Source organism: Rana temporaria, chromosome 9 (genome assembly GCF_905171775.1).
Source record: "Rana temporaria chromosome 9, aRanTem1.1, whole genome shotgun sequence".
NCBI classification, from domain to species: domain Eukaryota; kingdom Metazoa; phylum Chordata; class Amphibia; order Anura; family Ranidae; genus Rana; species Rana temporaria.
The window spans coordinates 154,525,320-154,552,495 of NC_053497.1; the positions used below are offsets into that span (position 1 = coordinate 154,525,320).

Sequence of the window (27,176 nt, forward strand, 5' to 3'; positions counted from 1 at the left end):
ACCCAATTTGAACATTTTATCCAGATCAGAGTTTAACTACACTCTGATCTCCCTCTAAATTTAAATAGCACCGGTACTTTGAAGTAGCCAGGCGCTACACTTTATTGGGGGGTTTTTCCACCTTTCTCTGGATTATATGTGTGTGTGTGTGTGTGTGTTTTTTTTCTTTTTTTAACTTCTGTTGGTTGAACTGGATAGACTGGTGTTTTTCAGCCAGATTAACAATGTAACTATGACTACAAGAGTGCTCATCAGTCCTTGCAGCTCATTGTAACTACAACTTTGTTTGCTAATGTGGCAAATGATACTTGTAGTTTTTGCATTCACAAGAATCTGTGAATAAATGATGCGGTTGTGTGGGCGATGCCCCACACAGTTGTGCTGGTTTTGAAAAGTGACAGCAGGTGCAGGGAGAAGATGCCCAGTCTACTGTGCAGAGAAGGATGTATCGGGGGTGAGAGGGAGCAGGAGCTTAAACATGTTGCATGTTTTACCCTAAATATGTGTGGAACATGTAACATGTTTCAAAGGTGAACTTAGGTCCAAATCCACAAAAGGGATACGACGGCGTAACTGCTGTTACGCCGTCGTATCCCTGTTCCTAACTATGGAACTGATCCACAGAATCAGTTTTCCATAGTTAGGCAGAAGATCCGGCATGTGTAAGGGACTTACACTGCCGGATCTTAGGATGCAGTACCGCATCCGCCCCTGGGGGCATTTCGTGTCGAAATGCCGCCTCGGGTATGCAAATTAGCACTTACGGAGATCCACAAAGCTTTTCAGCTTCGTTTTTTCTCTGTAAGTTTTAGTTTGCATACGCAAAATTAGGGCTGCTTTTACAAGGTGTAAAGTTAGTACACCATGTAAAAGCAGACCTTTCTGTCCAGCAACGCGATTTTTTTTAAATTTTTAATTTTTTTTCCCGCCGTATCTTTTTTTTTTCCCGACGCAACTTTATTGACCCGTCGCAATCCACAAAGCTCGGCGTAACATAATTTCGCGCTATGCACGTCGGGAAAATGACGTCACGAGCATGCGCAGTACGGCCGGCGCGGGAGCGCGCCTAATTTAAATGGGAATCCCCTCCATTAAAATAGGAACGCCTTGCGCCGGCGGAATTTAAGTTACACAGCCCAAAATTTCTAGGTAAGTGCTTTGTGGATCGGGCACTTAGGTAGAAATTTTAAGGCAGTGTAACTTAAATGGAAAAAAAATAAGTTACGCCGGATCTTTGTGGATTTGGCCCTTAGAATTTAAGATCATTCAGATGAATAGGCGTAGACTAGAAACGATTGCAAATGAGTGTGAAAAAAATTATTTTAACATTTTGATTATAAATAAACTTTAAAGACTTTTTTAAAAATACACATTGTTCCTGTTTAATCCCCTATACCCTAGTAGCCCTTAGTTTCCACTAATCAGCCCTAATTACCCCTTTCCCCTTCTCCCTTTTTAACTATTCTTTTCTAATGATTTTTTTCTAATCACAAATATTTAACCATTTGTATTACCCATTCATTATCAGGCCATTTCAGTTTACAGTGTTGCGAAATAGTGCAAACAATTACATTTTATATCGCATTTTTAAGACCGCTAGAGTTCACAGTTGCTAAAAATACGCTGACAGCAATGCGGACCAACGAGCCCACAATGTTTTTGATGCATTTAACATGCGCTAAAAAATGCAATTCGGACACCAAGTGTTTTTTTTTTTCCTCCTTATAGACATTTTCACCTTTGCCCTCACTGATATTTAATTAATGCTTGTGAAAAGTGTTGAAAATGTGTCGTAAACGCTACAGGGCATTACCATAGACTTGAATGGAAAGAGTTTGACATACAGGGTAATTTTTGCTGCATAGTGACACTAAGCAATTCAAATGCTACATGTTAACTGAAATTATTCTCTTGAGAGAGGTGATTAAGGGGTGTGTGAAATAATAAAAATGTTGCGCGCTGCCAATAAGTGCAAAAAAGAAAACCCTAAATATCAGCTGCTGAAACCACTGTGTATCCACAATCCACAATCATTAAAAACAAATAGAAAAAAATGTGATTGTGCTGCTGCAGTATAATTGTACCCACGTAAAAAATCAATGTGTCAATTTTACATCAATTCATGAAAGTAGCAGATAATAAAAAACATCTAAAATAAATAACAAATAACTAAAAAAAATGTATAATAAATAAATGTGCTGAAAGTGATCTATATAAGGGTAAAAGATGTGGCTTGACAAAGCCACATGGGTGGGTGGTGTAACGCTTTGAGGCGGAGCCAAACAGCTTGAGTGTCTCTGTGGATATAGCCGTTAGAAGCTGTCTGACTGATGCCATGTAGGCGTTTTTATGCTTATTTGTCACACAGTAAATTTGAGTCCTTTACTGGAAGCTGTACTGCCTATCTTTTAAAACGTATTACACTATTGGTGATTGTTTCCTCTTTTATGGTGAGCTGTATGGGGATGCCCATCCTAAGGACCCTGTAATTACTGAGGTGGATATGCGAGGATCACTTCCTGGGATATTAAATCTTGTTGAGGATGCCCTCATACATGTGGTGTTGACCTGTATAGCATATGGGTCCAGTAGCAAGCAGGGCTGGACTGGTACAAAAATTTGGCCCTGGACTTCATCCAGACTGGCCCACTTTGACAGGTCTCTCCCATGGCAGCCGGACAACTCCCGCACCCCCCCCCCCCCGGCCACCCAAGCCCCCTCTCCCCCTTCACTAGCCACTAGCCATTCTACTTTATTAGAGTAGAACGGCTGGTACTGGTACTCTTATAGGCAGTACCAGTGGGGAAGCTAGACATTATTTCACCTGGGGCAAAGAATCAGTTCAGTGCCCCCCCTTATGGGACAAGATTAGGCAGAAGTGAGAAACTCCCAGGCCATAGCTGTTGAGTCAGCTGTCTGTCCCCTCCCCCATGCTCCTCTATTGTCCCCCCTGCTCCTCTGGTCCTCCCCTTGCTTCTCTGTTCCTCTCCAGGTGAGCGCTGCGGGAAGAGAGAGGAGGTGAGCGCTGCGGGAAGGGAGAGACAGAGGAGCGGAGGGGGAGGCAGTCCGCTGTCCCTGAAGCTGGCCCACCGGGAAACTCCCTGTAGTCCCAATGGCCAGTCCATCCCTGGTAGCAAGGTGAGCGTGCATTTCACCTGGTGGTGTTGTGGTGAAGCACTGAGTGGAATCATTACATGAGAGCTAATGTTAGATGATGCACTAAATAAGCACTCTATTGGACACTTGGTACTCTCATATACTTATGTACCTGTTGCCACATATTTTAGCCTTATATAAAGTAGATCAATTTCGCTTTTGGCACATTTATTTATATCAGTGACATTTTTTGTTATTTATTTTAAATGTTTTATATTTTCTGCTACTTTAATAAATTGATGTATGTGTAGCGCCTGGTTACTTCAAAGTACCGGTGCTATCTAAATTTAGAGGGAGATCAGAGTGTTAATTGAACTCTGATCCAGTTAATGTGTTCAAACTTAGGTCTCTGTCTCAACTTGGCTGTGCTGTGGGCTCATTCTGTTTTTGCTGGGGTTTTCTTCCCACCCCAGGGCAGTAGGTGGCAGCAGTGGAGTCAAGATTTGGGTACTTTCTCCCAGCAGCCAATCAGGAGGACTGGACCTCGCTGTGCATGTTGGGGGAGGGTATTTATGGGACAGACGCCATTGGTTCTGGGTCTTCTTCTTCATGTGCGGCACCCACCTTTAGGGTGACTGCACCACAGCTGTTCCTGGTTCCAGGACACTTGAGCTGTGGCAGGGAGCCCAGTGGTTGACTGGGTTCCCAAACTTGAAGATCCCAAGCAAGATAGCTGTTCGGTGGGGAGTCCATCTGAGGAGAACCAATGAGAGGCTGGCGATCCAATAGGGTAAAGCGGCTGGGACAGCACACTGGACAGTTGTTTTGCTGTGCATTAAAGCAGAACTTCACTCAAAAGGGGAAGTTCCAGTTGTTTGCCTCCCTCCTCGCTTCCATATTTGGCAACCTTTGGGGGGGTGGGGGAGCGGTTACTTGGTTTTGACAGGTACCCACTCCCACTTCTGGTCAGATTGCCATGGCAACATTTGGATCATTTTTCCTTCCCCCTCCCCACCCCCCCTTGCCTTCTGGGACACATCACAGGTCCCAGAAGACTTCGGGACCATTCACAAAGTGCAGTGTAACTTGCGCATGCGCAGCAGGAAGCCGGCTGTGCAGCTGGAAGGCTTTACTGTTGCTTTCCCTTACCTAAGATGCTGGCTCCTGCACCCAAAGCTGATTGAAGAAATGGCTTGGGTGAGGACATTGTTGGATCCCTGGACAGGTACAGTTATGCCGCGTACACACAATCGGTTAAACCGATGAGAATGGTCCGTTTTCATCGGTCCAAACCGATCGTGTGCCATCGGTTATTTAACCAGCCATTTTGTTTTAAATTTCTAACCGATGGGGGGGGGGGAAACGATCGTTGGTAGGCACAACCATCGGTTAAAAATCCATGCATGCTCAGAATCAAGTCGACGCATGCTTGGAAGCATTGAACTTGAACGTTTTTTTCAGCATGTCGTTGTGTTTTACGTCACCGCGTTCTGACACGATCGTTTTTTTAACCGATGGTGTGTAGGCGTGACGGACAATCAGTCAGCTTCATCGGATGGATTGATCGTGTGTACGCGGCATAAATGTGCTTATATATCAGCTCAGCAGCTACAGTATGTGTAGCTGCTGACTTAACTTTTATGGGGGGACTGGAGCTCCTCTTTAATGAATGTGGTGACTTGTTCTTTTAAGTTGCACATTTTTATTTTGCAATTGATCAAGAACTGTACATTCACTGAACTGTAAACAGTTATTAGGTTATTTATCTAAAAGTACTGTATAATCTCTGTGTGGTTTCTAAATAACTGAAAAGAGTTTATCTGGAAAATAGAAACAAGGGAAAAGCAGACTGGCCTTAAAACAAAATTACTCCTTACAAGGGAAGTTCCACTTTATCTACTCTTTCCCTCCTTAAATGTTTTTTTTAGAGAGTAGGTATCTAGTCTTGGAAGTTCTTTTAACCACTTAAGCCCCGGACCATTTTGTTGCTAAAGGACCAGGCCCCTTTTTGCGATTCGGCACTGCGTCGCTTTAACTGACAATTGTGACAAACGTGCGACGTAGCTCCCATTCAAAATTGACATCTTTTTTCCCCACAAATAGAGCTTTCTTTTGGTGGTATTTGATCACCTCTGCAGTTTTTATTTTTTGCGCTATAAACAAAAATAGAGCGACAATTTTGAAAAAAATTCAATATTTTTTACTTTTTGATCGGTTTGCGCAAAAGTAATATCGTCTACAAAATAGGGTATAGTTTTATGGCATTTTTAATGATATTTTTTTTTTTACTAGTAATGGCAGCGATTTTTTATTTTTTTTTATATTTTTTTATTGTGACTGTGACATTATGGTGGACACATCGGACACCTTTGACATCATTTTGGGACCATTGTCATTGGCAGTGAAGAGGGTTAACCTGTAGGGGACGCTGAAGGGGTTAATTGTGCCCTAGTAAGTGATTCTTACTGCGTGGGCGTGGCTTGGCATGTGACGTCATTGATCGTTGTTCCCTATTCACACTTACCTCTCCCGTTCTTCAGCTCTGTGACCCGATCGTGGGACACCGGCGGCGATCGGGTCCGGCGCAGTCACGGAGCTCACGACCGGGTTGTGCGCGTGACCCACGGCTGGGCTCTTAAAGGGGATGTACCTGTACATTCTTTTGCCCAGCCGCGCAGCTCTGCCGACGTATATCGCAGTTAGGTGGTCCTTAATAGTGTTGAGCAGAATATGCCATATTCGATTTCGCGATATATCTCGAATATATATTCGAATATTCGAGATATATTCGCTAAATTCGAATATTCGTGATATTTTATCGAAATTAAATGATTGCGATTTTTCGCTATTGCGAATGCGAAAATAATTGCGATTTTTTGATAACTGCGGTAGGAGCACTCTGATTGGCTCAGAATATTCGTGATATTTTATCGAAATATCGCAACATGCGAATGCGATATTTATTGCGCAATTTCGAGAAATGCTGGAGGAGCGCTCTGATTGGCTCAGAATATTTGTGATATTTTATCGAAATATCGCAACATGCGAATGCGATATTTACTGCGCAATTTCGACAAATGCTGTAGGAGCACTCTGATTGGCTCAGAATATTCGTGATATTTTACAATACAAAATAATTGCGAATATTCGGCAAATGCGGAAGGAGCACTCTGATTGGCTCAGAATATTCTTGATATTTTACAATACAAAATAATTGCGAATATTCGGCAAATGCGGAAGGAGCACTCTGATTGGCTCAGAATATTCTTGATATTTTACAATACAAAATAATTGCGAATATTCGGCAAATGCAGAAGGAGCACTCTGATTGGCTCAGAATATTCTTGATATTTTACAATAGAAAATAAAAAGTGTTTTGCATTGGTGGTGATTCTTTACTCTATCCATCTGTCACAGCCATTTGTCAATCAAACACCTTGAAGATTGAACACGTTCATGCTGCATGCTTTGGACTTTTTTTCACTTCACATATCAAAGACATTTTTATGAAAGATTATTTTTCTATTATTGGGACTATATTTCTTTATATATTTGTTTCACTGTGTATTTCACAAGTTATTTGCGCTTGCTTATTTTATAATTTGCCCACATGTCTTGTCACTAGACATATTTTTTATTCTTGTAGAGCGACTCCATTTTCTGTCTTGTATTAAATTATGTTGTATAACATTTTTGAGTTGCTGCTGTATTCTCCCCTTTTTTTAAGGTATGCGCAATTTTTTCCTTCTTACAAAAAAAAATAATATCAAACATACAAATATTCATAACAGAAACATACACAAAGCCCCCCCCTTTTGCATCAGAGACAATCAGAGTTCTCCTACCACAGTTATCGAAAATTCGCAATCATTTTCGCATTCGCAATAGCGAAAAATCGCAATTTTTTTTTTTCAATTTGGCAACATAAAAGGATCGCCTCAGCTTAGCTACTCGGCCCAGGGTCTCTAATCATACCAGCAATGCTTTTAGACGTCGATAGGATGTGATCTGTTTTAAAAATCAAATTGAAAAAATGCGAATATTCGGAATTGCGAATATTCACCGCGAAATTCGAAATATAGCGCGATTTCTCGAATATGCTATATTCGAGTCGAATATTCGCAATGCGAATATTCGTGAGCAACACTAGTCCTTAAGCAGTTAAAGTCAACAGCTACTGTATTTAAAATCTAGTGACCCACTAGTATACCTTATTGCAAAAATTGATGTGTAAACTGTGCAGTGCATACATCACTAAATCAACATGAAAGTGTCTCAAGGTTGAAACACCTTAGTATAAACCATAATTAAATTAATTGGCAATAAAAAGATCAATAATTGTACAAATATTACAAAGAGCAAATCTGTGCTATAAAAAGTGCTTAGTGCAGAGGTAAACATCTACTGTATGTCCATAAAGTTCTGAAAAGCGAATCCATTAATACGAATGTGTTGAGTATAGCCTCATATGAACAAAGTAACTATTAAGCGTACCATCATCCAGATTGATATACAGACAAGAAGGGTGGGGGGTAAAGGGGCAAGGGACAGTGGCTAGTGCTGACCCTATAGCATTCCCTCCCCCTAGAATTGATGGACTATCTCGGTACTTGGTAAGGAGCAACATGTTTTTATAAAAAAAGGAATTTTTATTACATATAAAATTGTTTGACATAAAATACATGGTTAAAATGGATCACGCTTCCACCCGAGCCAAGGGGTGGGGAGCCTGGCTCGGGGAAGGCAAGGAGGGGATGATGTGGGATAGGTCACCCCTGCCAGGGGAAACACGAGTCTGCCGCTGTGTGGGAGGCATCCCTCTCCTGCTCCCCCCCCCCCCTTTTTACCGCCTCCCCCCCCTTTCCCCATACCTTGTTCCTTATTTTTCCTCCCCCCCTTTCCTTTCCCCCTCTTTCTCCCCCTCCCTTTCCTCGCTTCCCTTCCCCCCTCCCCCTTCCTCCCCTCACGGGTGTCCCACTCTTTCCTCGTACTGTTAACCAATTGACCCCTTACCCATATTATGCCTCCATTTAGAGAATTCCGCACTATCCCCCTTGTTCGCCGAAGAGGGTAACTTTACCCGAGCAGCCTGATGCCGCACACGACCACCCAAACATTGGGTAAGCAATTTTTTGCACTACTACCCCCTTATTATATTTTATGTTGTAATATGGCTACGTTTGAACTATCATGTTTGCTTAATATTAACTGTAATTGTATTGTTTACTTTAGAGATTGGTTCTCTTGAGGAAGCGTTTTTCTGCAAAACTAGTTGAGACACAGACCAGTCTATGTTTGTAATAACAGATATTGCTTGGGGGCATCCTGAGTTTCAATTTTAACCATGTATTATATGTCAAACAATTTTATATGTAATAATTCCTTTTTATCAAAACATGTATGTTGCTCCTTACCAAGTACCGAGATAGTCCATCAATTCTAGCGGGAGGAAATGCTATGGGGTCAGCACTAGCCACTGTCCCTTGCCCTTTTACCCCCACCCTTCTTGTCTGAATCCATATATAAATTTAAAAAATATTTATACAAACGTGATCGATGAATATTCTATTCAAGTGCACAGATGTGCTCCTTCACCACATGCTCCAAGATCACGCACCAGAAACAATGACTGGTCAAGTTATAAGCCAACAGAAGCACTCTTTGCAAAACCATCCAGATGCAAAGGCTGTTTACAGCGTCTCCCTGCAGGGATGTAGTCCCAAGGGAGGGAACATGCAGCCACAATGGCTCGTATGATGGTGACAAGCTTACTGAGGAGGAACAGGAAGTGAGAAATTCAGACAAAGAAAAAAAACATTTAGAAGGGAAATTGAAGGAAAAGGTAAGTGAAAAAAAATGCACTAGCTTAAAGGAACCTGTTTAGAGATTAAAAAAGAAACCTTTACAACTCCTTTAATGCTGCTGCTCCCGACTCTTCTCTCGAATACAACTCAATCGTGCATGGGGTTTGTTTGGGGAAGAAAAAGGAAAACATCCATAAAAACTGTTTAAAATGACTTATTAAAAACATTTAGGAACACTCACATGTCACAAGTGTCAACCCGACACTAGGTAATAAGCGCTTCGTAATCATGCATGCCAATAATCTTCGGCTGCAATGAACAAGTTGCGTGTGCAAAGTCTTGCTCTTTCTGTAGTATAATTTTCGGTTTTTCACTGATTAGCCGGCACATGCATTCTTATTAAATCCTTCAACCTTTCCAACAATATCTCTGGCGCTGCATTCTCTTGTATTTTTTTTTAATTAAACAGACTGAAGACTTTTTATTTTTTTGGCCTGGTCCAGATGGATTTTCTTATATGCTTTGATGAATGCTACACAAATGCAAATATAATATAAGGACATAGAGCATTCTATATTTCCATACATATGAGAACATGTTGATGCATAGTGAGAGATTAAAATATAACATGCAATAGCTGGCTTTTTTCAGCATCTGTTGTGTAGGGAAATGTGCTTGAAGGGTGCTAGGTTTGATCCTGGACTTTGAACTCTCTTTCTGTCCCCACATCCAATTACTGTCCAAATCTTGCAACATCTCCAAAATATGCCCCTTCTTAACCAGCATCACCACAAAACCTCTTATTCATTCACTGGTTATCTCTCCTCTCGATTACTGCAACACCCTCCACATTGGATTACCTTTACATAGCCCCTTCGGGCCATCATGAATGCTGCCTTCGGACCTTTCCACACTACCAACTGTTAAATGTCTGCTACCCCTCTGTACTGATCTTCCAACAAATAAAATTCAAAATACTAACAACTTACAAAGCCATCCACAATTTGGCCCCAGCTACATTACTAACCTTGTCTCAAAACATCAACCAAACAGTTTTCTTCAGTCCTCCCAAGACGTTCTGCTACCTTATCACTTCCCATGCATGCCTCCAGGAATTCTTCAGAGCCTGTCACATCCTCTGAAACTCCTTACCCCAATCTACCCAACTATCTCCTACTCTGTCCACCTTCTGGCAATCCCTGAAAACCCATCTCTTTAAGAGAAGCTTATCCTGCCTCAACCCATCAACCAAACTTTTACTTTCTCCATCAGCTCATCATTGTTTTTACCTTTTTGTATTACTTGACTCTCCCTTTTGGATTGAAGGCTCTAATGAGCAGGGCCCTGTGATTCCTCTTCTATTGAATTGTATTGTAACTGTACTGTTTTCCTTTTACAAAGAGATGCTCAAAGGGTTGGCACTATGTAAATCATGTAAAATAATAATTTGTTATGAGCTGGGAAAAGGTTTGTGTGTCTGGAGGGGGGGGGGGGGGGTTGGGGGGTCTTGTGTTGCAACAGATAGCATGGAGGCTTTTGGTTTGGTTTGCGAAATTATGGCATCAGTGAATTCTGATCCTCTTATGCAGTGCACAGTGTATATACTCAGACGTGTGTGTGTGTGTGTGTGTGTGTGTGTGAACTGGAAGGCATATTGTACTAAATATTTAAATGTATTTTTCTTTATGTTCATCTCCTAGGCAGTAGAACTCACATCTTTCAAAACGTCAGGTAAGTTACTGTGTGCATTTATTAAAACTAATTTACAGAAATGGGATAAAAGGAACCATTAATCAAGCTACAGTATCACGATAGGGGTGTTGACATTAATCAAATATTACTATATAAGCACCACGTTAGCATGACTTAAAAGCCATAAATGAGTCTCTCCCTCTCCCTATCCCCACTTTTCTAGTGCAGTTTTAAAAACCGTGGGCCAGATTCACGAAGCAGATACGACGGTGTATCTCAGATACACCATCGTATCTCAGCTTTTTTCAGGTCCTATCTATGCGCCTGATTCATAGAACCAGTTACGCATAGATAGGGCTGAGATCCGACAGTGTTACACTGTGTTACACTGTCGGATCTTTTTTTTGAATTAAAAATGGCGCCGGGGGCGTTCCCGCTGATTTACACTGAATAATATGTAAATCAGCGAGATACGCGAAATTCACGACCGTACGCGGACCCGACGCAGTGTTCTTACGTCGTTTCCGTAGCGCGGTACCCGTCGTATACTTACCCATGCTAAAAGCAGGGGTAAGTATTGTTAAGTATGGCCGTCGTTCCCGCGTCGATTTGTATTTTTTTACGTAGTTTCCGTAAGTCGTTCTCGAATACGGAACTACGTAGTTTGCGTACGCATCGAAACCACTGACGTCCTATTGACGTCAGTGGGAGCAATGCACGCCGGGAAATTCCCCGGACGACGCATGCGTATTTAAATCGGCGCGGGAGCGCGCCTGATTTAAATATGACACTCCCCTAGCCGCGGAATTTGAATTCCGCTGGGGGATTTAGGATCCGCCGTCGCAAGTTTGGAGGTAAGTGGTTTGTGAATTAGCCACTTGCCTCCTAAACTTGCGGGAGCGGATCTTAATTCACGTAGAACGAGCGGATCTATAGATCCGCTGCGCTACGTGAATCTGGCCCCGTAGATATTTTAGTTATTATGAGCAACCTAAAAAAAATTAAAGAGTATGTTACCATAACATTTAATTTTCCTGATATGTGCCTGCTGTACCATGTACTTGTATAAAAAATGTATCCTATTCTCTTTGTATTGCTTTGTTTGTGTGAAATGTTTGGTGATCCTGTCAGTCCCCCTGCTTTCCTATTTCAAACTGACCACACTAAGAATGAGAGCATATTCATCTCAGCATGGTCAGTTATCTGGTTGTGCTTTTGGGAACAGCCTTCCTGGAAATGTAGAATGGTAGTCCTGTGCTATGGATTAAATGGTGACTGTGTTTAGCTGCTGCCTCCACTTGAAAAACTACCTAGGCACTGTAGATGTTGGGGTATAGTAGAGATTGTAGTAGGCATGGCACTGCCTACTAGTAGTAGGTAGGGTTGAGCCAAACACCCCAACCCCCCCCCCCCCCGGTTGGGTCCGTAGCAGAACATGCGAACAGGCAAAAAAATTGTTCGGACACCGTTAAAGTCTATGGGACACGAACATGAAAAATCAAAAGTGCTAATCTTAAAGGCCAATATGCAAGTTATTGTCAAAAAAAGTGTTTGTGGACCTGGGTCCTGCCCCAGGGGACATGTATCAATGCAAAAAAAAGTTTTAAAACAATGAATGAAACAATAGAAGTTAAATACTCCTTTAGATTTAATACCTGGGGGGTGTCCTATAGTATGCCAGTAAAGCAGCGCATGTTTACTCTGTTTATAACAGTCCCTGCACAAAATTACATTTCTAAAGTCATTTAAAACTACTCGCGGCTATAATTGTCGGCTCCCAGCAATACAGATACGTCATTGAAAAAAACGACATAGGTCCCCCCCCCCCCCCAGTCCATTACTAGGCCCTTTGGGTCTGGTATAATTAAGGGGAACCCCCAAACCCCCCCAACAAAAATGCGTGGGGTCCCCCCAAATTCCATTATCAGGCCCTTCAAGTCTGGTATGGACATTAACCACTTCCATACAGGGCACGTATACACCTTCCCGCCCAAGCCAATTTTCAGCTTTCAGCACTGTCGCACTTTGAATGGCAATTGTGCGGTCATGCTACACTGTACCCAAACAAAATTGGCGTCCTTTTTTACCCACAAATAGAGCTTTCTTTTGGTGGTATTTGATCACCTCTGCCCAACAACTAAAAAAAGACCGAAAATTTTGATAAAAATTACGTTTTTATTTTTTTCTGTAATTTTTTTGTAAATAAGTACGTTTTCTCTTTCAATTACGGGCACTGATATGGTGGCACTGATGGGCACAGATGAGATGGCACTGATGGACATCGACGAGGTAGTACTGACGGGCACAGATGAGGTGGCACTGATTGGCGGCGCTGGTATGCGGCACTGATGGGCACACATAGGCGGCACACATAGGCGGCACTGATGGGCACTCATGGGCAGCACTGATGGGCACTCATGGGCGGCACTGATGGGCACTCATGGGCGGCACTGATGGGCACTCATGGGCGGCACTGGGCACACATAGGCAGCACACATAGGCGGCACTGATGGGCACTCATGGGCAGCACTGATGGGCACTCATGGGCGGCACTGATGGGCACTCATAGGCGGCACAGATGGGCACTCATGGGCGGCACAGATGGGCACTGTGGGGTGGCACTTATGGGTGGCACAGATGGGCACTGTGGGGTGGCACAGATGGGCACTGTGGGTGGCACTGATGGACACTGTGGGGTGGCACTGATGGACACTGTGGGGCGGCACTGATGGACACTGTGGGGTGGCACTGATTTACTTGTTGCCAGTCGGTGCCCATTTGTGGGCACTGATTGGCATCTTTTTTTTTCCCCAGACTTTTTTTTTTACTTTTTTTGCCCCTTTTTTTTAGTTTTGCCCTTCCCTAGTGGGCATCCCTGGTGGTCCATGTGGCGATCCGAGGGGGGGCTGCGCTGATAAACAATCAGCGCGAACCCCCCCTGTCAGGAGAGCCGCCGATCGGCTCTCCTCTACTCGCGTCTGTCAGACGCGAGTGAGGAAGAGCCATCAACGGCTCTTCCTGTTTACATCGTGATCAGCCGTGGTTGGACACGGCTGATCACGTGGTAAAGAGTCTCCGTGAGAGACTCTTTACCGAGATCGGTGTTGCGGGGTGTCAGACTGACACCCCACAACAACGATCGCCGCAATGCGCGTCCCCGGGGGCGCGCAGCGGCTAAGAATCCTGAGGACGTCACATGACGTCCAGTCAGGATTCTACAACCACTTTGCCGACGTCAATTTGTCATTGGCGGGCGGCAAGTGGTTAAAGGGATGCCTGCACCAATTTTTTTTTAAATAGCGTGGGGTTCCCCCCAAAAAATCCATAACAGACCTTTATCCAAGCACACAACCTGGCAGGCCGGGGGACGAGAGAGAGGCCGTACCAGGCCACATGCCCTCAACAACCCTTGCCCGGTGGTTGTGGGGGTCTGCGGGTGGGGGGCTTATCGGAATCTGGAAGCCCTCTTTAACAAAGGGGACCTCCAGATCCCAGCCCCCCCTCTGTGAATTGGTAATGGGGTACATTGTACCCCTACCATTTCACCCAAAAAAGTGAGGAAACAAATGGGAAAAAACACACACACACACAAAGTTGGGACAAGTTCTTTAGTAAAATAAAAAAAAAATCCAGCGCCGTAATCCTTCTACAAGTCCAACCCGCCACTATGAATGATAAAGAGGCTCCCGGCCAAATGATGCGTGACCCTTCTGACAGGTCTTTTATAACCGAGGGCGGGACCACCCATGATGTGGATGAGTGGCCCTGCCCCCTGATGCAACAGGGGTTTTCCAGAGATGCGTCAGAGGGGTTGGAGTCACCCGTGACACCACAGGGAAACCCTTGTTGCCTCAGAGGGGGCGGGGTCACCCGTCCAAGTTACAGGTGGCCCCGCCCTTGGTTAGAAAAGAGCTGTCAGACGGGTCGTGCGTCATTCGGACAGGAGCCTCCTATGGAGGCGGTATCATTCATAGCAGCGGGTGGGACTCGTAGAAGAATTAGGCGATGGAATTTTTTTATTAAATGACTTGTCTCAACTTTGTGTGTTTTTTGTTTTTTTTTTACTTTTTTGTGTGAAATGTTAGGGGTACAATGTACCTTGTTACCAATTCACATGGGGGGCCCGGATCTGAAGGTCCCCTTTGCTAAAGGGGGCTTCCAGATTCCGATAAGCCCATTACCCACAGACCCCCACAACCACAGGGCAAGGGTTGTGGGGATGAGGCCCTTGTCCCTATTAACATGGGGACAAGGGCCATGTTGAGGGCATGTGGCCTGGTACGGTTTAGGAGGGGGGGCGCTCTCTCACCCTCCCCTCTTTTCCTGCAGCCTGCCAGGTTGCGTGCTCGGATAAGGGTCTGGTATGGTTTTTTTGGGGGAACCTCACGCCATTTTTTTTTATTTGACGCAGTGTTCCCCCTAACCACTTGCCGACCAGCGCATGCACTTTTACGTTGACAAAGTGGCACATACAGGCAAAAGGGCATACAGGTACCCGCGGACCTGTTCGCCGCTGGTGTCCCGCGATCGTGTCACAGAGCTGAAGAATGGGGAGATGTTGTGTGTAAACATAAAAAGCACTGATCGCCACCATTACTAGTAGAAAAAATAAAAAAAATAAAAAAATGACATAAAACCATCCCCTATTTGGTTTGTGCAAAAGTTATAGCGTCTACAAATCATTAAACGCTTATAGCGTTTTTTTTTTGTATTTTTTACCAAACTATGTCGAAGAATAAGTATCAGCCTAAACTGAGGAAAAAATTTGTTTTTTTTTAGGGGGGGGGGGATTATTAAGTAAGAAATATTGAATTATTTTCTAAATTGTCAGGCCCCGTACACACGACAGAGGAACTCGACGTGCTTGGCACGTCGAGTTCCTCGTCTCGTTTTGGGATGAAGCCGCCGAGGAGCTCGGCGGGCCGCCTTCTCCTATAGAACAACGCGGCCAACGAGAAAATAGAGAACATGTTCTCTATTTTCTCGTCGAGCTCCTCGGCGGCTCCATCGAGCCAAAACTGTACAGACGACAGAGATTCTCGGCAGAATCCGGGTTTTGACCGAGTTTCTCGGCGAATTCTGCCGAGAATCTCTGTCGTGTGTACGAGGCCTCACTCTATTTTTGTTTATAGCGCAAAAAATAAAAACCGCAGAGGTGATCAATTACCACTAAAAGAAAGCTCTATTTGTGGGAAAAAAGGACGTCAATTTTGTTTGAGAGCCACGTCGCACGACCGCGCAATTGTCAGTTAAAGCGACGCAGTGCCGCAAAATGGTCCATGGCTTAAAGGAACACTAAAGGCAAAAATGATTTTTTTTTTTAAATAACAAACATGTTATACTTACCTCTACTGTGCAGCTCGTTTTGCACAGAGTGTCCCCATTACTGTCTTCTGGGGTCCCTCGGCGGCTGTCTCGGCTCCTTCTCGCAAAAGCTTTCCACCTTCATGCGAGCGAGCTCGCATGGTGGAAAGCTTTTGCGGGTGCGCTCCCGTAATACAGCGGCGGGCATAACCGCCGCCTGTATCACTCGGCCCCGCCCCCGGCGTGCCGCGTCATCGGATGTGATTGACAGCAGCGCCAGCCAATGTCTGTGCTGCTATAAATCCATCCAACCTAGCCAATCAACGGCCAGGCTGGGAACCGAAAAGGATCACGAGGACGCGCGCAGGACTTTCGAGGGCTGAGGTAAGTAAAACAGGGGTTCAGGGGGGGCCGGTACCGTCGGATGTTTTTTCACCTTAATGCATAGGATGCATTAAGGTAAAAAAACATTTACCTTTACAACCCCTTTAAGTGGTTAATATCCATACCAGACCTGAAGGGCCGTGGGGGACCCCCACGCATTTTTATTTTTTTTGGTTCAGGGTTTCCCTTAATATTAATACCAGACCCAAAGGGCCTGGTAATGGACTGGGGGGGGGGGGGGGGTTGCCATGTCGTTTTTTTCAATGACTTGTATCTGTATTGCCGAAACCCGAGAATTCATTATAGCCGCGAGTAGTTTTAAATGACTTTTTTCCTTTAGAAATGTAATTTTGTGCAGGGACTGTTATAAACACGGGAAACATACGCTTCTTTACAGGCATACTATAGACACCCCCCACTTTTTATGACAATAACTTGCATATAAGGCCCCGTACACACGACCGAACATGTTTGCTGAAACTGGTCCGTGGACCAGTTTCAGCAGACATGTTCGGTCGTCTGTAGAGCCGAGCGTACAGGATTCCAGCATACATTTGCCCGCCAGACCGTTTTCAAGCGGGCAAATGTTTCTAAACTTGCTTAGAAACATGCCCGCTGGAATCCTGCCCGTCGGACATGTTCGGTCTTCTGTACAGAAGACCTGGCAGTTCAATGCTTCCACGCATGCGTCAAAGTCATTCGACGCATGCGAGGGATGGCGGCCGATCGGACATGTACGATCGGCCGCCATCCCTCGCATGCGTCGAATGACTTTGACGCATGCGTGGAAGCATTGAACTGCCAGGGCCGCGATCGTCGCGGCGACGGCGCGGCCTCGCCGCCGCGTATCGTGTACGCGCGGATTTCTGTATGATGGTGTGTACAGCCATCATACAGAAATCTCCGGGCGGGCATGTACGCTGAAAATGGTCCGGCGGACCGTTTTCATCGTACATGTTTGCCGTCTGTACGAGGCCTAAGTCTTTAAAATTAGCACTTTTGATCTCTCCCATAGACTCTTAAAGGGTGTTCTGTGGCTTTCGAATTTGCCGCGAACACCCCAAATTGTTCGCTATTTGGCGAACAGCCAATGTTCGGGTCGAACTCATGTTCAACTCAAAGATAAAGCTCATCCCTAGTAGTAGGTGTATTAATACAAACTTCAGTATGTGTCTTATTCAATAAACATGTGCAACAAACCAATGGTGTGATCAATAAGAATATTATACTCTAATAAACCAAATTTTATAAAATATATGTTAACTAAAACATCAATATACAATTCATGTACCATTAAATCAATAAAGAAGCCAAAAATTCTGTAAAAATAGCATTTTTTTTAAAGTGATAAGTGCTACAATTCATAAATGGTGGTTTGGTGGAAAATGTGCTTAGGGAAGGAATTTCATAGGACCGGACTTCCGTTTCCGGGACGGTGGTGTGAGCATGGAGGAGTGAACACGCGTTAGCGAGGAGAGCCTGAAGTCCAGGGTGCGCTGAAGCAGGAGAGCGGCAGATCAGCGGGCTCTCCATGGGGGGAGAGGGGTCTCGGATCTCTGATCTGCCGCTCTCCTGCTTCAGGGTGCGCTGAAGCAGGAGAGCGGCAGATCAGAGATCCGAGACCCCTCTCCCCCCACGGAGAGCCCGCCGTGAGAAGGGGAAGAGAGCGGCACTTAACAGAGGTCCCTGACAGCTGATGTCGCGGCGGCGAGGAAAGAGCCAAGGAGGACGTGCAGGAGGTGTCCAAGCCCCCAGCCACTCGTACATCACTCGTTATATGACGGTGAGAAGGGGGGCTGAACAACAGGAGGACGCCGGGGGAAGCAGCGCTCTGAGGAGGGAATCACTGACCGAGAGGTCCCTTAAAGCTGCAGCAGTAACTTTGAGCACATCTATACCTGACTCCGCGGCGGTAGAAGGACAACAGCTGATCGCTGGTGGGGGGTGTGTTGTCGCCTCAGGACCTGTCCTTATCCCGGCCGCTGCAGTAGACAAAGCTCTGAACGTCATAGGAGACCAGGACCGTGCGGGGGAGACTGAAAGACCCCCAGCGGAGGAGCAGACGGAGGTGGACATAGATTCATCGGCTTGGAATAGAGGTACTTCACTAATTCCTGCTGTGACAAGGTCAGTGGGGCCGGGAATTGATGACAAAGTAGCGGGGGATGTGATTGCGGGGTCCAGTGAGCAAACAAGGACACTATCTACACTGGCTGGAATGTCTGCACCCTTCATACCCCCTGCCCTCCCTTCATCTTTAACCCAGAGAGAGAAGAGTGTACTAAGTGGTGCTATACTAAGTACTAAGGGGAGTGAACATCTATCAGATGAGCTTAAGCAGCCTAGCACACAGAGCACACAAAGTATGTGGGATACAGGGAATGCATCTGAACCAGAGCTGATACCAGACATGCGACAGTTAAGCAGGCTTATCCAGGCTCTCCCATCCAAAGACGACATCCAGAAAATGTTAATGTCAATGATGAGTACCATGAAAGAAGAGTTGGAAGAGATCCGGGTAAAAGTGGGGGTGGGGGAGCAAAAAGTGGGCATACTGGAGGAGCAACAAGTGGTCGTGGACTATAGACTGGGTGTGCTAGAGGAGAAATGTGAGAAACAGCAGCAGCAGTTGGTAAGATTGCAATTAAACGCAGAGGAGGCAGACAACAGAAGTAGGAGGAATAATCTGCGAATAAAAGGATTACCAGAAAGCTTTGAGGGGGGGGCGTTAAGGGAAGCGGCTTTGGCCATTTTCAATAAAATTTTTAAAAAAAGCCCAGACTCCCCCCTTGAATTAGACAGGGTCCATAAGGTCCCAACAACACGGAACCCAGACCAGACCAACCCTCGCGATGTGTTATGCAGGATTCACTTTTTTAGAGAAAAAGAAGAAATTCTTAGGGAAGCGTGGAAAGAAGGAACGGTGATGTGGGAGGGGACGAATATACAGATATTCCCGGATTTGTGCTGGCAAACCAAAGCCCGACGGCGGATGTTAAGACCCCTACTAGAGCACATACGTGGTCAAGGAGCCATATATAGATGGGGGTTTCCACTGGCTGTCAACGTGAAGAAGGAAGGAAGGAACTTTAATCTAAGAGAACCTTCCCAGCTCCCAGCGCTATTCGAATTTCTGGGGTCAGCACCAATTGTAGTCTCTAACTGGCTAGATCTGCCAGCGGCAGCTGAAAGAGACATTAGATGAAGGGGTGGGAGGGAAGGACAGAAGGGGTAAGATCGTAGCGGACCATAGAAGATATGGGGGAACCCCCCCCCCCCCCCTCCCAGTTTTGTAGAGAGAGAGAAAGAGGAGAAGGAGAAACCGATGGAAGAATGATTACTTTTTTTTTTTTTTTTTGTCTCCCTCCCCCTTTTTTTTTGGAGGTCTTTTTTTTTTTTTTTGGGGATTACCCAGACTTGGACTAGGGATGATGATAATATTCCCCCTGGTGAAGGATATAATTTAAGAGAGCAATTCTCTGGTGGGCTGGGTTGGACCCCACCTCTCAAATGTGTATGGATTTATGGATGCTTCCTTCTTCCTGGGACTGGTTTATTATGGCCCTATGGCCCTATTAGGGGTATAGTAAAATGAAATAGGAGGATCTAAAAATATAGGAGGGTTGGTAGGCTAGCACTCCCAGACCTGCTCATGGGGTAGGAGGGATAGGGGGGGGGGGGGGGGGGTCTCACTAATTCACTAATTCACTAACGTCACTATGTCACTACCTCTAGATCCGATGGATTTAAGGATCAGAGAAGATATTAGATAAGTTACACAAAGGTATAAAGGGAGTACTATTAAGGGTAATTAGGGGTGTGTGGAAGTTGAGAATCTGGGGAAGGGAAGGGAAGGGAATGGGGGGGGGTCCTCTGTTTTTTTTTTTGGTAAATATTTGATGGAATTTTCAGTAATATTTGTAATATTTTTGGGGATACAGTTAAGAGGGTAGGGGGGGGGGGGGTAAGAGGGGTCACGATAAAATATTGATATATTGACACATGGACACTAAAGGTCAAACAGGCCATGACACCTATTTAGAAGTATGACACAGGGGAGAGGGGTAAGGGTAGAGGGTATTGGGGGAGGTATAGGGAGAGGTAAGGGGAGGTAGGGAGAGCGGGGTCTGGAGGTAACGGGGGCCTAATAAGAGGATCTAATGGGAAAATTGGAAGAGAGAACAAAGAAGAGTTGGGACAGGAAAAGATGGAAATGATGGCGGGAGGGGGGAGTAAAATATAAGGAGTAACATGCTAACATGCTAACAGATTAAAGAAGTGGAAGAGAGAGAGCTGGGAGGGAGGGGGGAGCTCAGAAGGAGGCTTGTAGTTTTTTTTTTTTTTTTGGGGGGGTGGAAAGGGGAAAGAAAAGAATAGACCTCTAACTGGTTAGACCGTGAGACAGAGATTTTTATGTCTAAATAGGTTTATGTATGTCTATATATTTTTATGTTGGATTATGTTTAATGTTTTAAGGTCTATAGGGAGAGGGGGGGTACCCCATCTTGTGTGCATAGTTTATAGTAGACAAGAAATGGGGGGGGAGGGGAAAGGGATCTTATGGGTTAATTCAGGGAGGCGCACCCAGACCTATATTAAGGCTTGATTCTCCTCGGTGCTCACACACCTTAGCCCACTAAAGCGTCTCTCCTCCGTGTGGAGGGAAGTCGGAGACGCCTATATATTTTTTTTTTTTTTTTTTTTTTTTTTTTTTGTTCTTTTTGATTTGTCCTCTCTGGGATCCTAGGGGATCAACCGGATTGGAGGACTAAGGAGACTTTTTTTTTTCTTTTTTTTTCTTTTTTTTTTTTTCCCCCCTTCTCTTCCTCCTCCTCGCCTCCCTATTTTCTCCCTTCCTCTCTGGGGGGGATTCTCTTGCCCACCGCCCTTTTATCTACCTATTGGGCCCCTTTGATACCTCTACTGGTGTCCCAAGGAGTCACGTGACTGAGACCCCAAAATGGCAAGGATTAATCTGATGTCTTATAATGTGAAAGGGCTAAACAACCCTGAGAAAAGATCTAAATTGCTAGCAGAATTATGGAGACTAAAGACACATATTGTTTTTCTCCAAGAGACCCATTTTAAGAAAAATAAAAGTCCAAAATTGGGTAATTATAGATTTCCAACTATATACCAGAGTTCCTCATCGACAACAAAGACAAAGGGGGTTGCAATCATGTTAGCAAAGACGACTTCATGGAAAGAAATAAAGGTTATCCAGGACGAGGAAGGACGCCTACTTATAGTAAAAGGCTATCTAAACGATCAGAAAGTAACTTTGGTTAATGTTTATATGCCTAATGAAGGACAGATCGTAGCGTTGGAGAAATATATTAATTTAATACAGCTGAATGCAGAGGGTATGATTATTTTGGCAGGGGATTTGAATATGGCCCTGGATCCTATCCTAGATACATCGAAAGGAACATCGCATATTTCATATAGCAAATTAAGTAAAGCAAAGAGCCTGATACAGGAGATACAGGTAGTAGATAGTTGGAGGACCAGGCATACTCAGGAGAGGGACTACACTTTCTTTTCAGCTAAACATAAAACATACTCGCGAATAGACTATATATTCATATCACAAAATTTTTTACAGAATATAGTTGAGGCTTCCATTGGGTCATTCACAATCTCTGATCATTCACCGACAAACTGCACACTAGAATGGGGAGAACCTGTAGCACGCGAGTGGCACTGGAAAATAAACGAATCTCTCCTTAAAGACCCAGAGTATGAGGGAAAGATAGTCCAGGAAATGGAGGGGTTCTTTTCGGACAATGAGGTGGGAGAGGTTTCCCCAAGCTGCATCTGGGAAACACATAAATGTTTCATGAGAGGGATTTTAATCTCAATGGGAACACGACGGAAACGTAGGATAGGAATAAGGATGGAAACATTACTGAGAGAAATTCGAAAATTGGAAAGGGTACATAAAAAGTCACTGGCAATTCAGATTGAGGAGAAGTTGAGGCAGGCGCGAGATGAATTGAATTTGCTACTAACAGACAATGCAAAAACCTCATTAAGAAGATGTAAACGTGCCTTCTATGAATACGGTAATAAGCCTAGTAGGATGCTAGCGAGGGCATTAAGAGAAACGAGGACCCAAAACCGCATAGAAGGTATCAAAACAGGGGATAGGATAGTGAAATCATCACAAGAAATTGCAAAAGTATTTAAAAACTATTATACGAAGTTATACCAACTAAAAGAACAGCTGGACACAGGAAAGACTAGTGGGCAGGAGGAAAGGATAAAGGAATACATTGAGAAGTCAGGAATGCCGAAATTAGCAGAGGAAATTGGGAGAAGTATGGAAGGGCCGATTACAGCTGAGGAATTTACAAACACCCTCAAATTGTTAAAACCAGGTAAAGCTCCCGGTCCTGATGGGTTCACTCTTTTCTACTATAAAACCTATGCAGAAAAACTTATGCCAAGATTCTTAAAGGCTTATAACGCGATAAGAGAAGGACAGGGGATTCCGGAGGAAGCTCTTTTGGCACATATAGCGGTTATACCTAAGGAGGGAAAAGATTTAACACTATGCTCGAATTATCGTCCTATATCGCTTCTAAACGTTGACTTGAAGATCTTTACAAAAATCCTAGCAAATAGAATATTACCATATATCCCTGACCTGATACACCAAGATCAGGTGGGATTTACCCCAGGAAGGGAAGGCAGGGAGAATACGCAGCGGGTGATTAATACGATCCATCTCTCCCAGGTATCTAGGAAAGCTCTAGTTCTCGTATCAACTGACGCTGAAAAAGCGTTCGATAGGGTGGACTGGAAGTTTTTAAAAACAATCATAAAATATATTGGTTTAGGGGAGGGGATGCAAAGATGGGTCATGAGTCTATATTCTCAGCCGAAAGCTAGAATAAAAATAAACGAGATTATGTCGGAACCTTTTGAGATACGGAATGGGACGCGACAAGGCTGCCCTCTGTCACCAATTATTTTTATTTTGACACTTGAACCCTTTTTAAGGACAATAAGGCAGAACACCGATATCAGAGGTACTTGTGTAAAGGGAGGAGTTTACAAACTGGCGGCTTTTGCCGATGATTTGTTGTTTTCTCTTACGGAACCTACTTTATCTCTCCCTCCATTGCTGGCCGAGATTGCTAGATATGGCGAGCTCTCAAATTTTAAAGTAAACTATGACAAATCGGAGGCAATGGGGGTAGAGATGAACATGGCACAACAACGACAATTGGCCTCTTTTTTCCCATTCAAATGGACAAATTCACATATTGGATATCTGGGGACCAAAATCCCGAAGAAATTAAATAGAATTTTAGAATTAAATTTAGCACCGCTGGTGGTAAGACAAATAAAACGTGACCTACAAAAATGGGATAAAGAGGTATTTACTTGGTTCGGTAGGGTCAATATCGTAAAGATGAATGCAATGCCGAGGTTATTATATCTATTACAGACACTCCCTATTAGCATACCTCAGGGTTTTTTGAAAGAGATCAGAGCGAAGTTTGCGGGATTCATTTGGGCAGGGAAACCAGCCAGAGTTAGGAGAGACATTTTAACTTTACCAAAGGAAAAAGGAGGCATAGGTTTTCCAGACCCACTCACATACTACGAGGCTGTGCATCTGTCAAGAGTGTTGGATTGGTGCGTCACCCCGAAAGTTAAACCATGGATCCTTTTAGAACAGGCAATGATAGAATTACCATTGGAAGGACTAATTTGGCTTTCTAGAACCATTTTACCACAAGCAGTTAAAAAGCATCCAACGATAGGGACGACAATCAGGGTGGTGAAAAAAGTATTTAGAAAATCAAATGATGAAATAGAAGCAAATCCGATGACACCAGTCCTGGGAAACCCGGCATTTATGCCAGGTCTGAATGACCCAGGGTTTGGGAACTTAAAAAGACATGGCAAAATTAGATTGATTCACTTCCAGAAGGAAAACCGGGTAATGACATGGGAGGAAATAGAAAGCGAGTTAGCAGAGGACTTGGAGCCATATAGGAGAAGACAGTTAAGGGGCTTTCTGCGATCAATACAGAGTCAGACTACGGTGAGGGTAAGACTATCGGAATTCGAAAAATTGTGTCTAAAGGGAGAAGCGGTTAGACATTCATTATCACTGTTCTATTCCCTGATCAACGAACTGAAAGCCCCACAAGAAATAGGTTTTATACAAACCTGGGAGAGAGACTTAGGCCGGGTACACACGGACAAACATGTATGGTGAAAGCGGTCCGTCGGACCGTTTTCACCATACATGTCTGCCAGAGGGCTTCTGTACGATGGTTGTACACACCATCGTACAGAAGTCCGCGCGTAAACAATACGCGGGGCGTGTCCGCGGTGTCGCCGCGTCGATGACGCGGTGTCGCCGCGACAATGACGCGGCGACGTGGGCGGCCCGCCTTTAAAATGCTTCCACGCATGCGTCGAAGTCATTCGACGCATGCGAGGGACGGCGGGCGCCTGGACATGTACGGTAGGTCTGTACTGACGACCGTACATGTCCGAGCGGGCAGAATTCCAGCGGACTGTTTTAAAACAAGTCCAGGAATATTTGTCTGCTGGGAAAAGGCCCGGCGGGCAAATGTTTGCTGGAATTCGGCCCGCTCGCGCCCACACACGACCAAACATGTCTGCTGAAACTGGCCTGCGGGCCAGTTTCAGCAGACATGTTTGGTCGTGAGTATGGGGCCTTAGGGGTAACTTTCACTGAGACTCAGAGGAAATTTTTTTTTGAATTTAATCATAAAGCCTCCCTAGCATCTAAGTACCAGGAAGGAGGATATAAGATTCTGAGCAGGTGGTACAGGACCCCAGAAGTTTTAAATCAAATTTTTCCACAAACGTCAAATATGTGTTGGCGATGCCTAAAAGAAGAGGGAACTCTGCTACATATTTTTTGGAATTGTGAAGGAGTGAAAGATTTTTGGAAGATGGTTTCAGACGAAATAGAAGGGATAACTGAAATGTCTCTTGGAGAAAATCCAGCGGCCTATCTGCTGTTAGATATTCCGATATCAGTAGTAAACTACAAAAAATCCTTGGTAAGACATCTGTTAATAGCAGCCAGAGCATGTATTCCAGCTTTATGGAAGAATACGTGCTCACCAAGTAGACCACAATGGCATGAAAAAATTAGGGAAATCCAATGTATGGAGAGTCTCACGATGGCTCTGAGGGAACAGGAGGAGAGGTTCAGGGAGGTATGGGCCCCCTATGATAGTTATAGGGAACGAAGGGAGTAGGTGGGAGGGGGGAGGATTGGGGGAGGGGAGGGGTGGAGGAGGAAGAATAATTTTGGAGAAATGATTGTTTTTTTTTTTTTGTTTTTTTTTCTTCTTTTTTGGGCTCAGGAAGGTCTTGGACAGGGGCCCGGATTTTGGGGTGGGAGGGGGGTGATGGGGATTTTCACTACCTCAAACAGGGAGAGGACATGACAAATGTTTTGGGGGAATAGGAACTCAGAAAAGCGGTAAATTAACGCGGGAGCTATATAGTAGTCTAATTATTTAACGGTAAGCAGGGTCAGAGATAGGTCAGGAACAAAGACAAGGTATAGTTGCTTGATTATTGACTTTTATTCTCTAATATGGCATGGTAATGTCCCTGTTTTTGTGGAATTGTGAAATAAGGAAAAATGAAAAATAAAGAATTGATAAAAAAAAAAAGAAAATGTGCTTAGAAGATATTAGTACTTGATATAATGTTGTAAAGGGATTGCTTGAACCATATATACTATATAATTGTGCTTCACAGGATCCCTGATAATCTTGTGATGTGCCGGAGTCTTCACTCGTGCTGCCCTTTGTATACCACATTCACTGGAAAGCTCTCACCTCTAAGGGCTATCCAGCATTCACAGCATCAATGGCTGCATGTCATTTTCAAGTGTAAGCAGGTAGCTCTTACTCCTTGCTCTTTGACCACTTCAGCCCCAGAAGGATTAACCCCCTTCATGACCAGGTAATTTTTTGCAATACTGCACTATGTTACTGACAATTGCACGGCCGTGCAATGCTGTACCCAAATAAAATTGATGTCCTTTCTTTCCCACAATAGAGCTTTTATTTTTTTGCGGTATTTGTGCAGTTTTTATTTTTTGAGCTATAAACAAAAAAGGACAGACAATTTTGGAAGAAAAAACAAACAATAGTTTTTAATTTCCGCTATTAAAAACACCCAATAAAATAATATAAATGTAATTTTTTCTTCAGTTTAGGCCAATATGTATTCTGCTACATATTTTTGATAAAGTGCATATTGATTGGTTTTGCACAAAAGTTATAGCGTCTACAAACTATGGGATATTTTTATGGAATATTTTTTTACTAGTAATGGGGGCAATCAGCGACTTATAGTGGGACTGCTACATTGCAGCGGACAAATCAGACACTAAGTGACACTTTTTTGGGGACCAGTGACCCTAATACAGTGATCAGTGCTACAAAATATGCTTGTACAATCAGCTTGGACCAGCTGATTGGGATGCCGGCAGCGTGCATGCCCCAGACCCAGAAGATAAAATCATGTACAGGTACGTGATTTCACGCTAAAGGACCACTCTGCTGCAGTATATTATGTACGTGGGGCGGTCCATAAGCAGTTAATCTTCACTGCACCAACAGTACATGTATAAAAATTATAAAGATATCCATAGCATTGATAGTAGTGCACGTACATTTGTTAAAACAATGCCAGACGGTTTGTGTATACAAAATTGTAAGTCTGGAATGCCGATGTGCTCCAAGGACTCAAAACCGGAAGTGATGCAATGACACTGTGACTCCGCCCTATGCGTTTCATCACTCAGATGTCATTGGGAGCGGCCAATAGCATTCCTGTACGCCAATGATCAGACACTTCCCCCCCAGCAGCCATTCAGTG

General features: G+C 44.2%; 1 protein-coding gene across 1 annotated transcript in view; it reads left to right on the forward strand.

The window, feature by feature from the left end:
- Positions 1 to 27,176, forward strand: part of ADGRD2 (adhesion G protein-coupled receptor D2) — a 999,543-nt gene that overhangs the window by 895,561 nt on the left and 76,806 nt on the right. Inside the window, exon 25 of the mRNA XM_040324866.1 lies at positions 10,601 to 10,631. Within this exon, the coding sequence (XP_040180800.1) occupies positions 10,601 to 10,631 (31 nt within the window). The remainder of the gene's footprint in view (positions 1 to 10,600; positions 10,632 to 27,176) is intronic.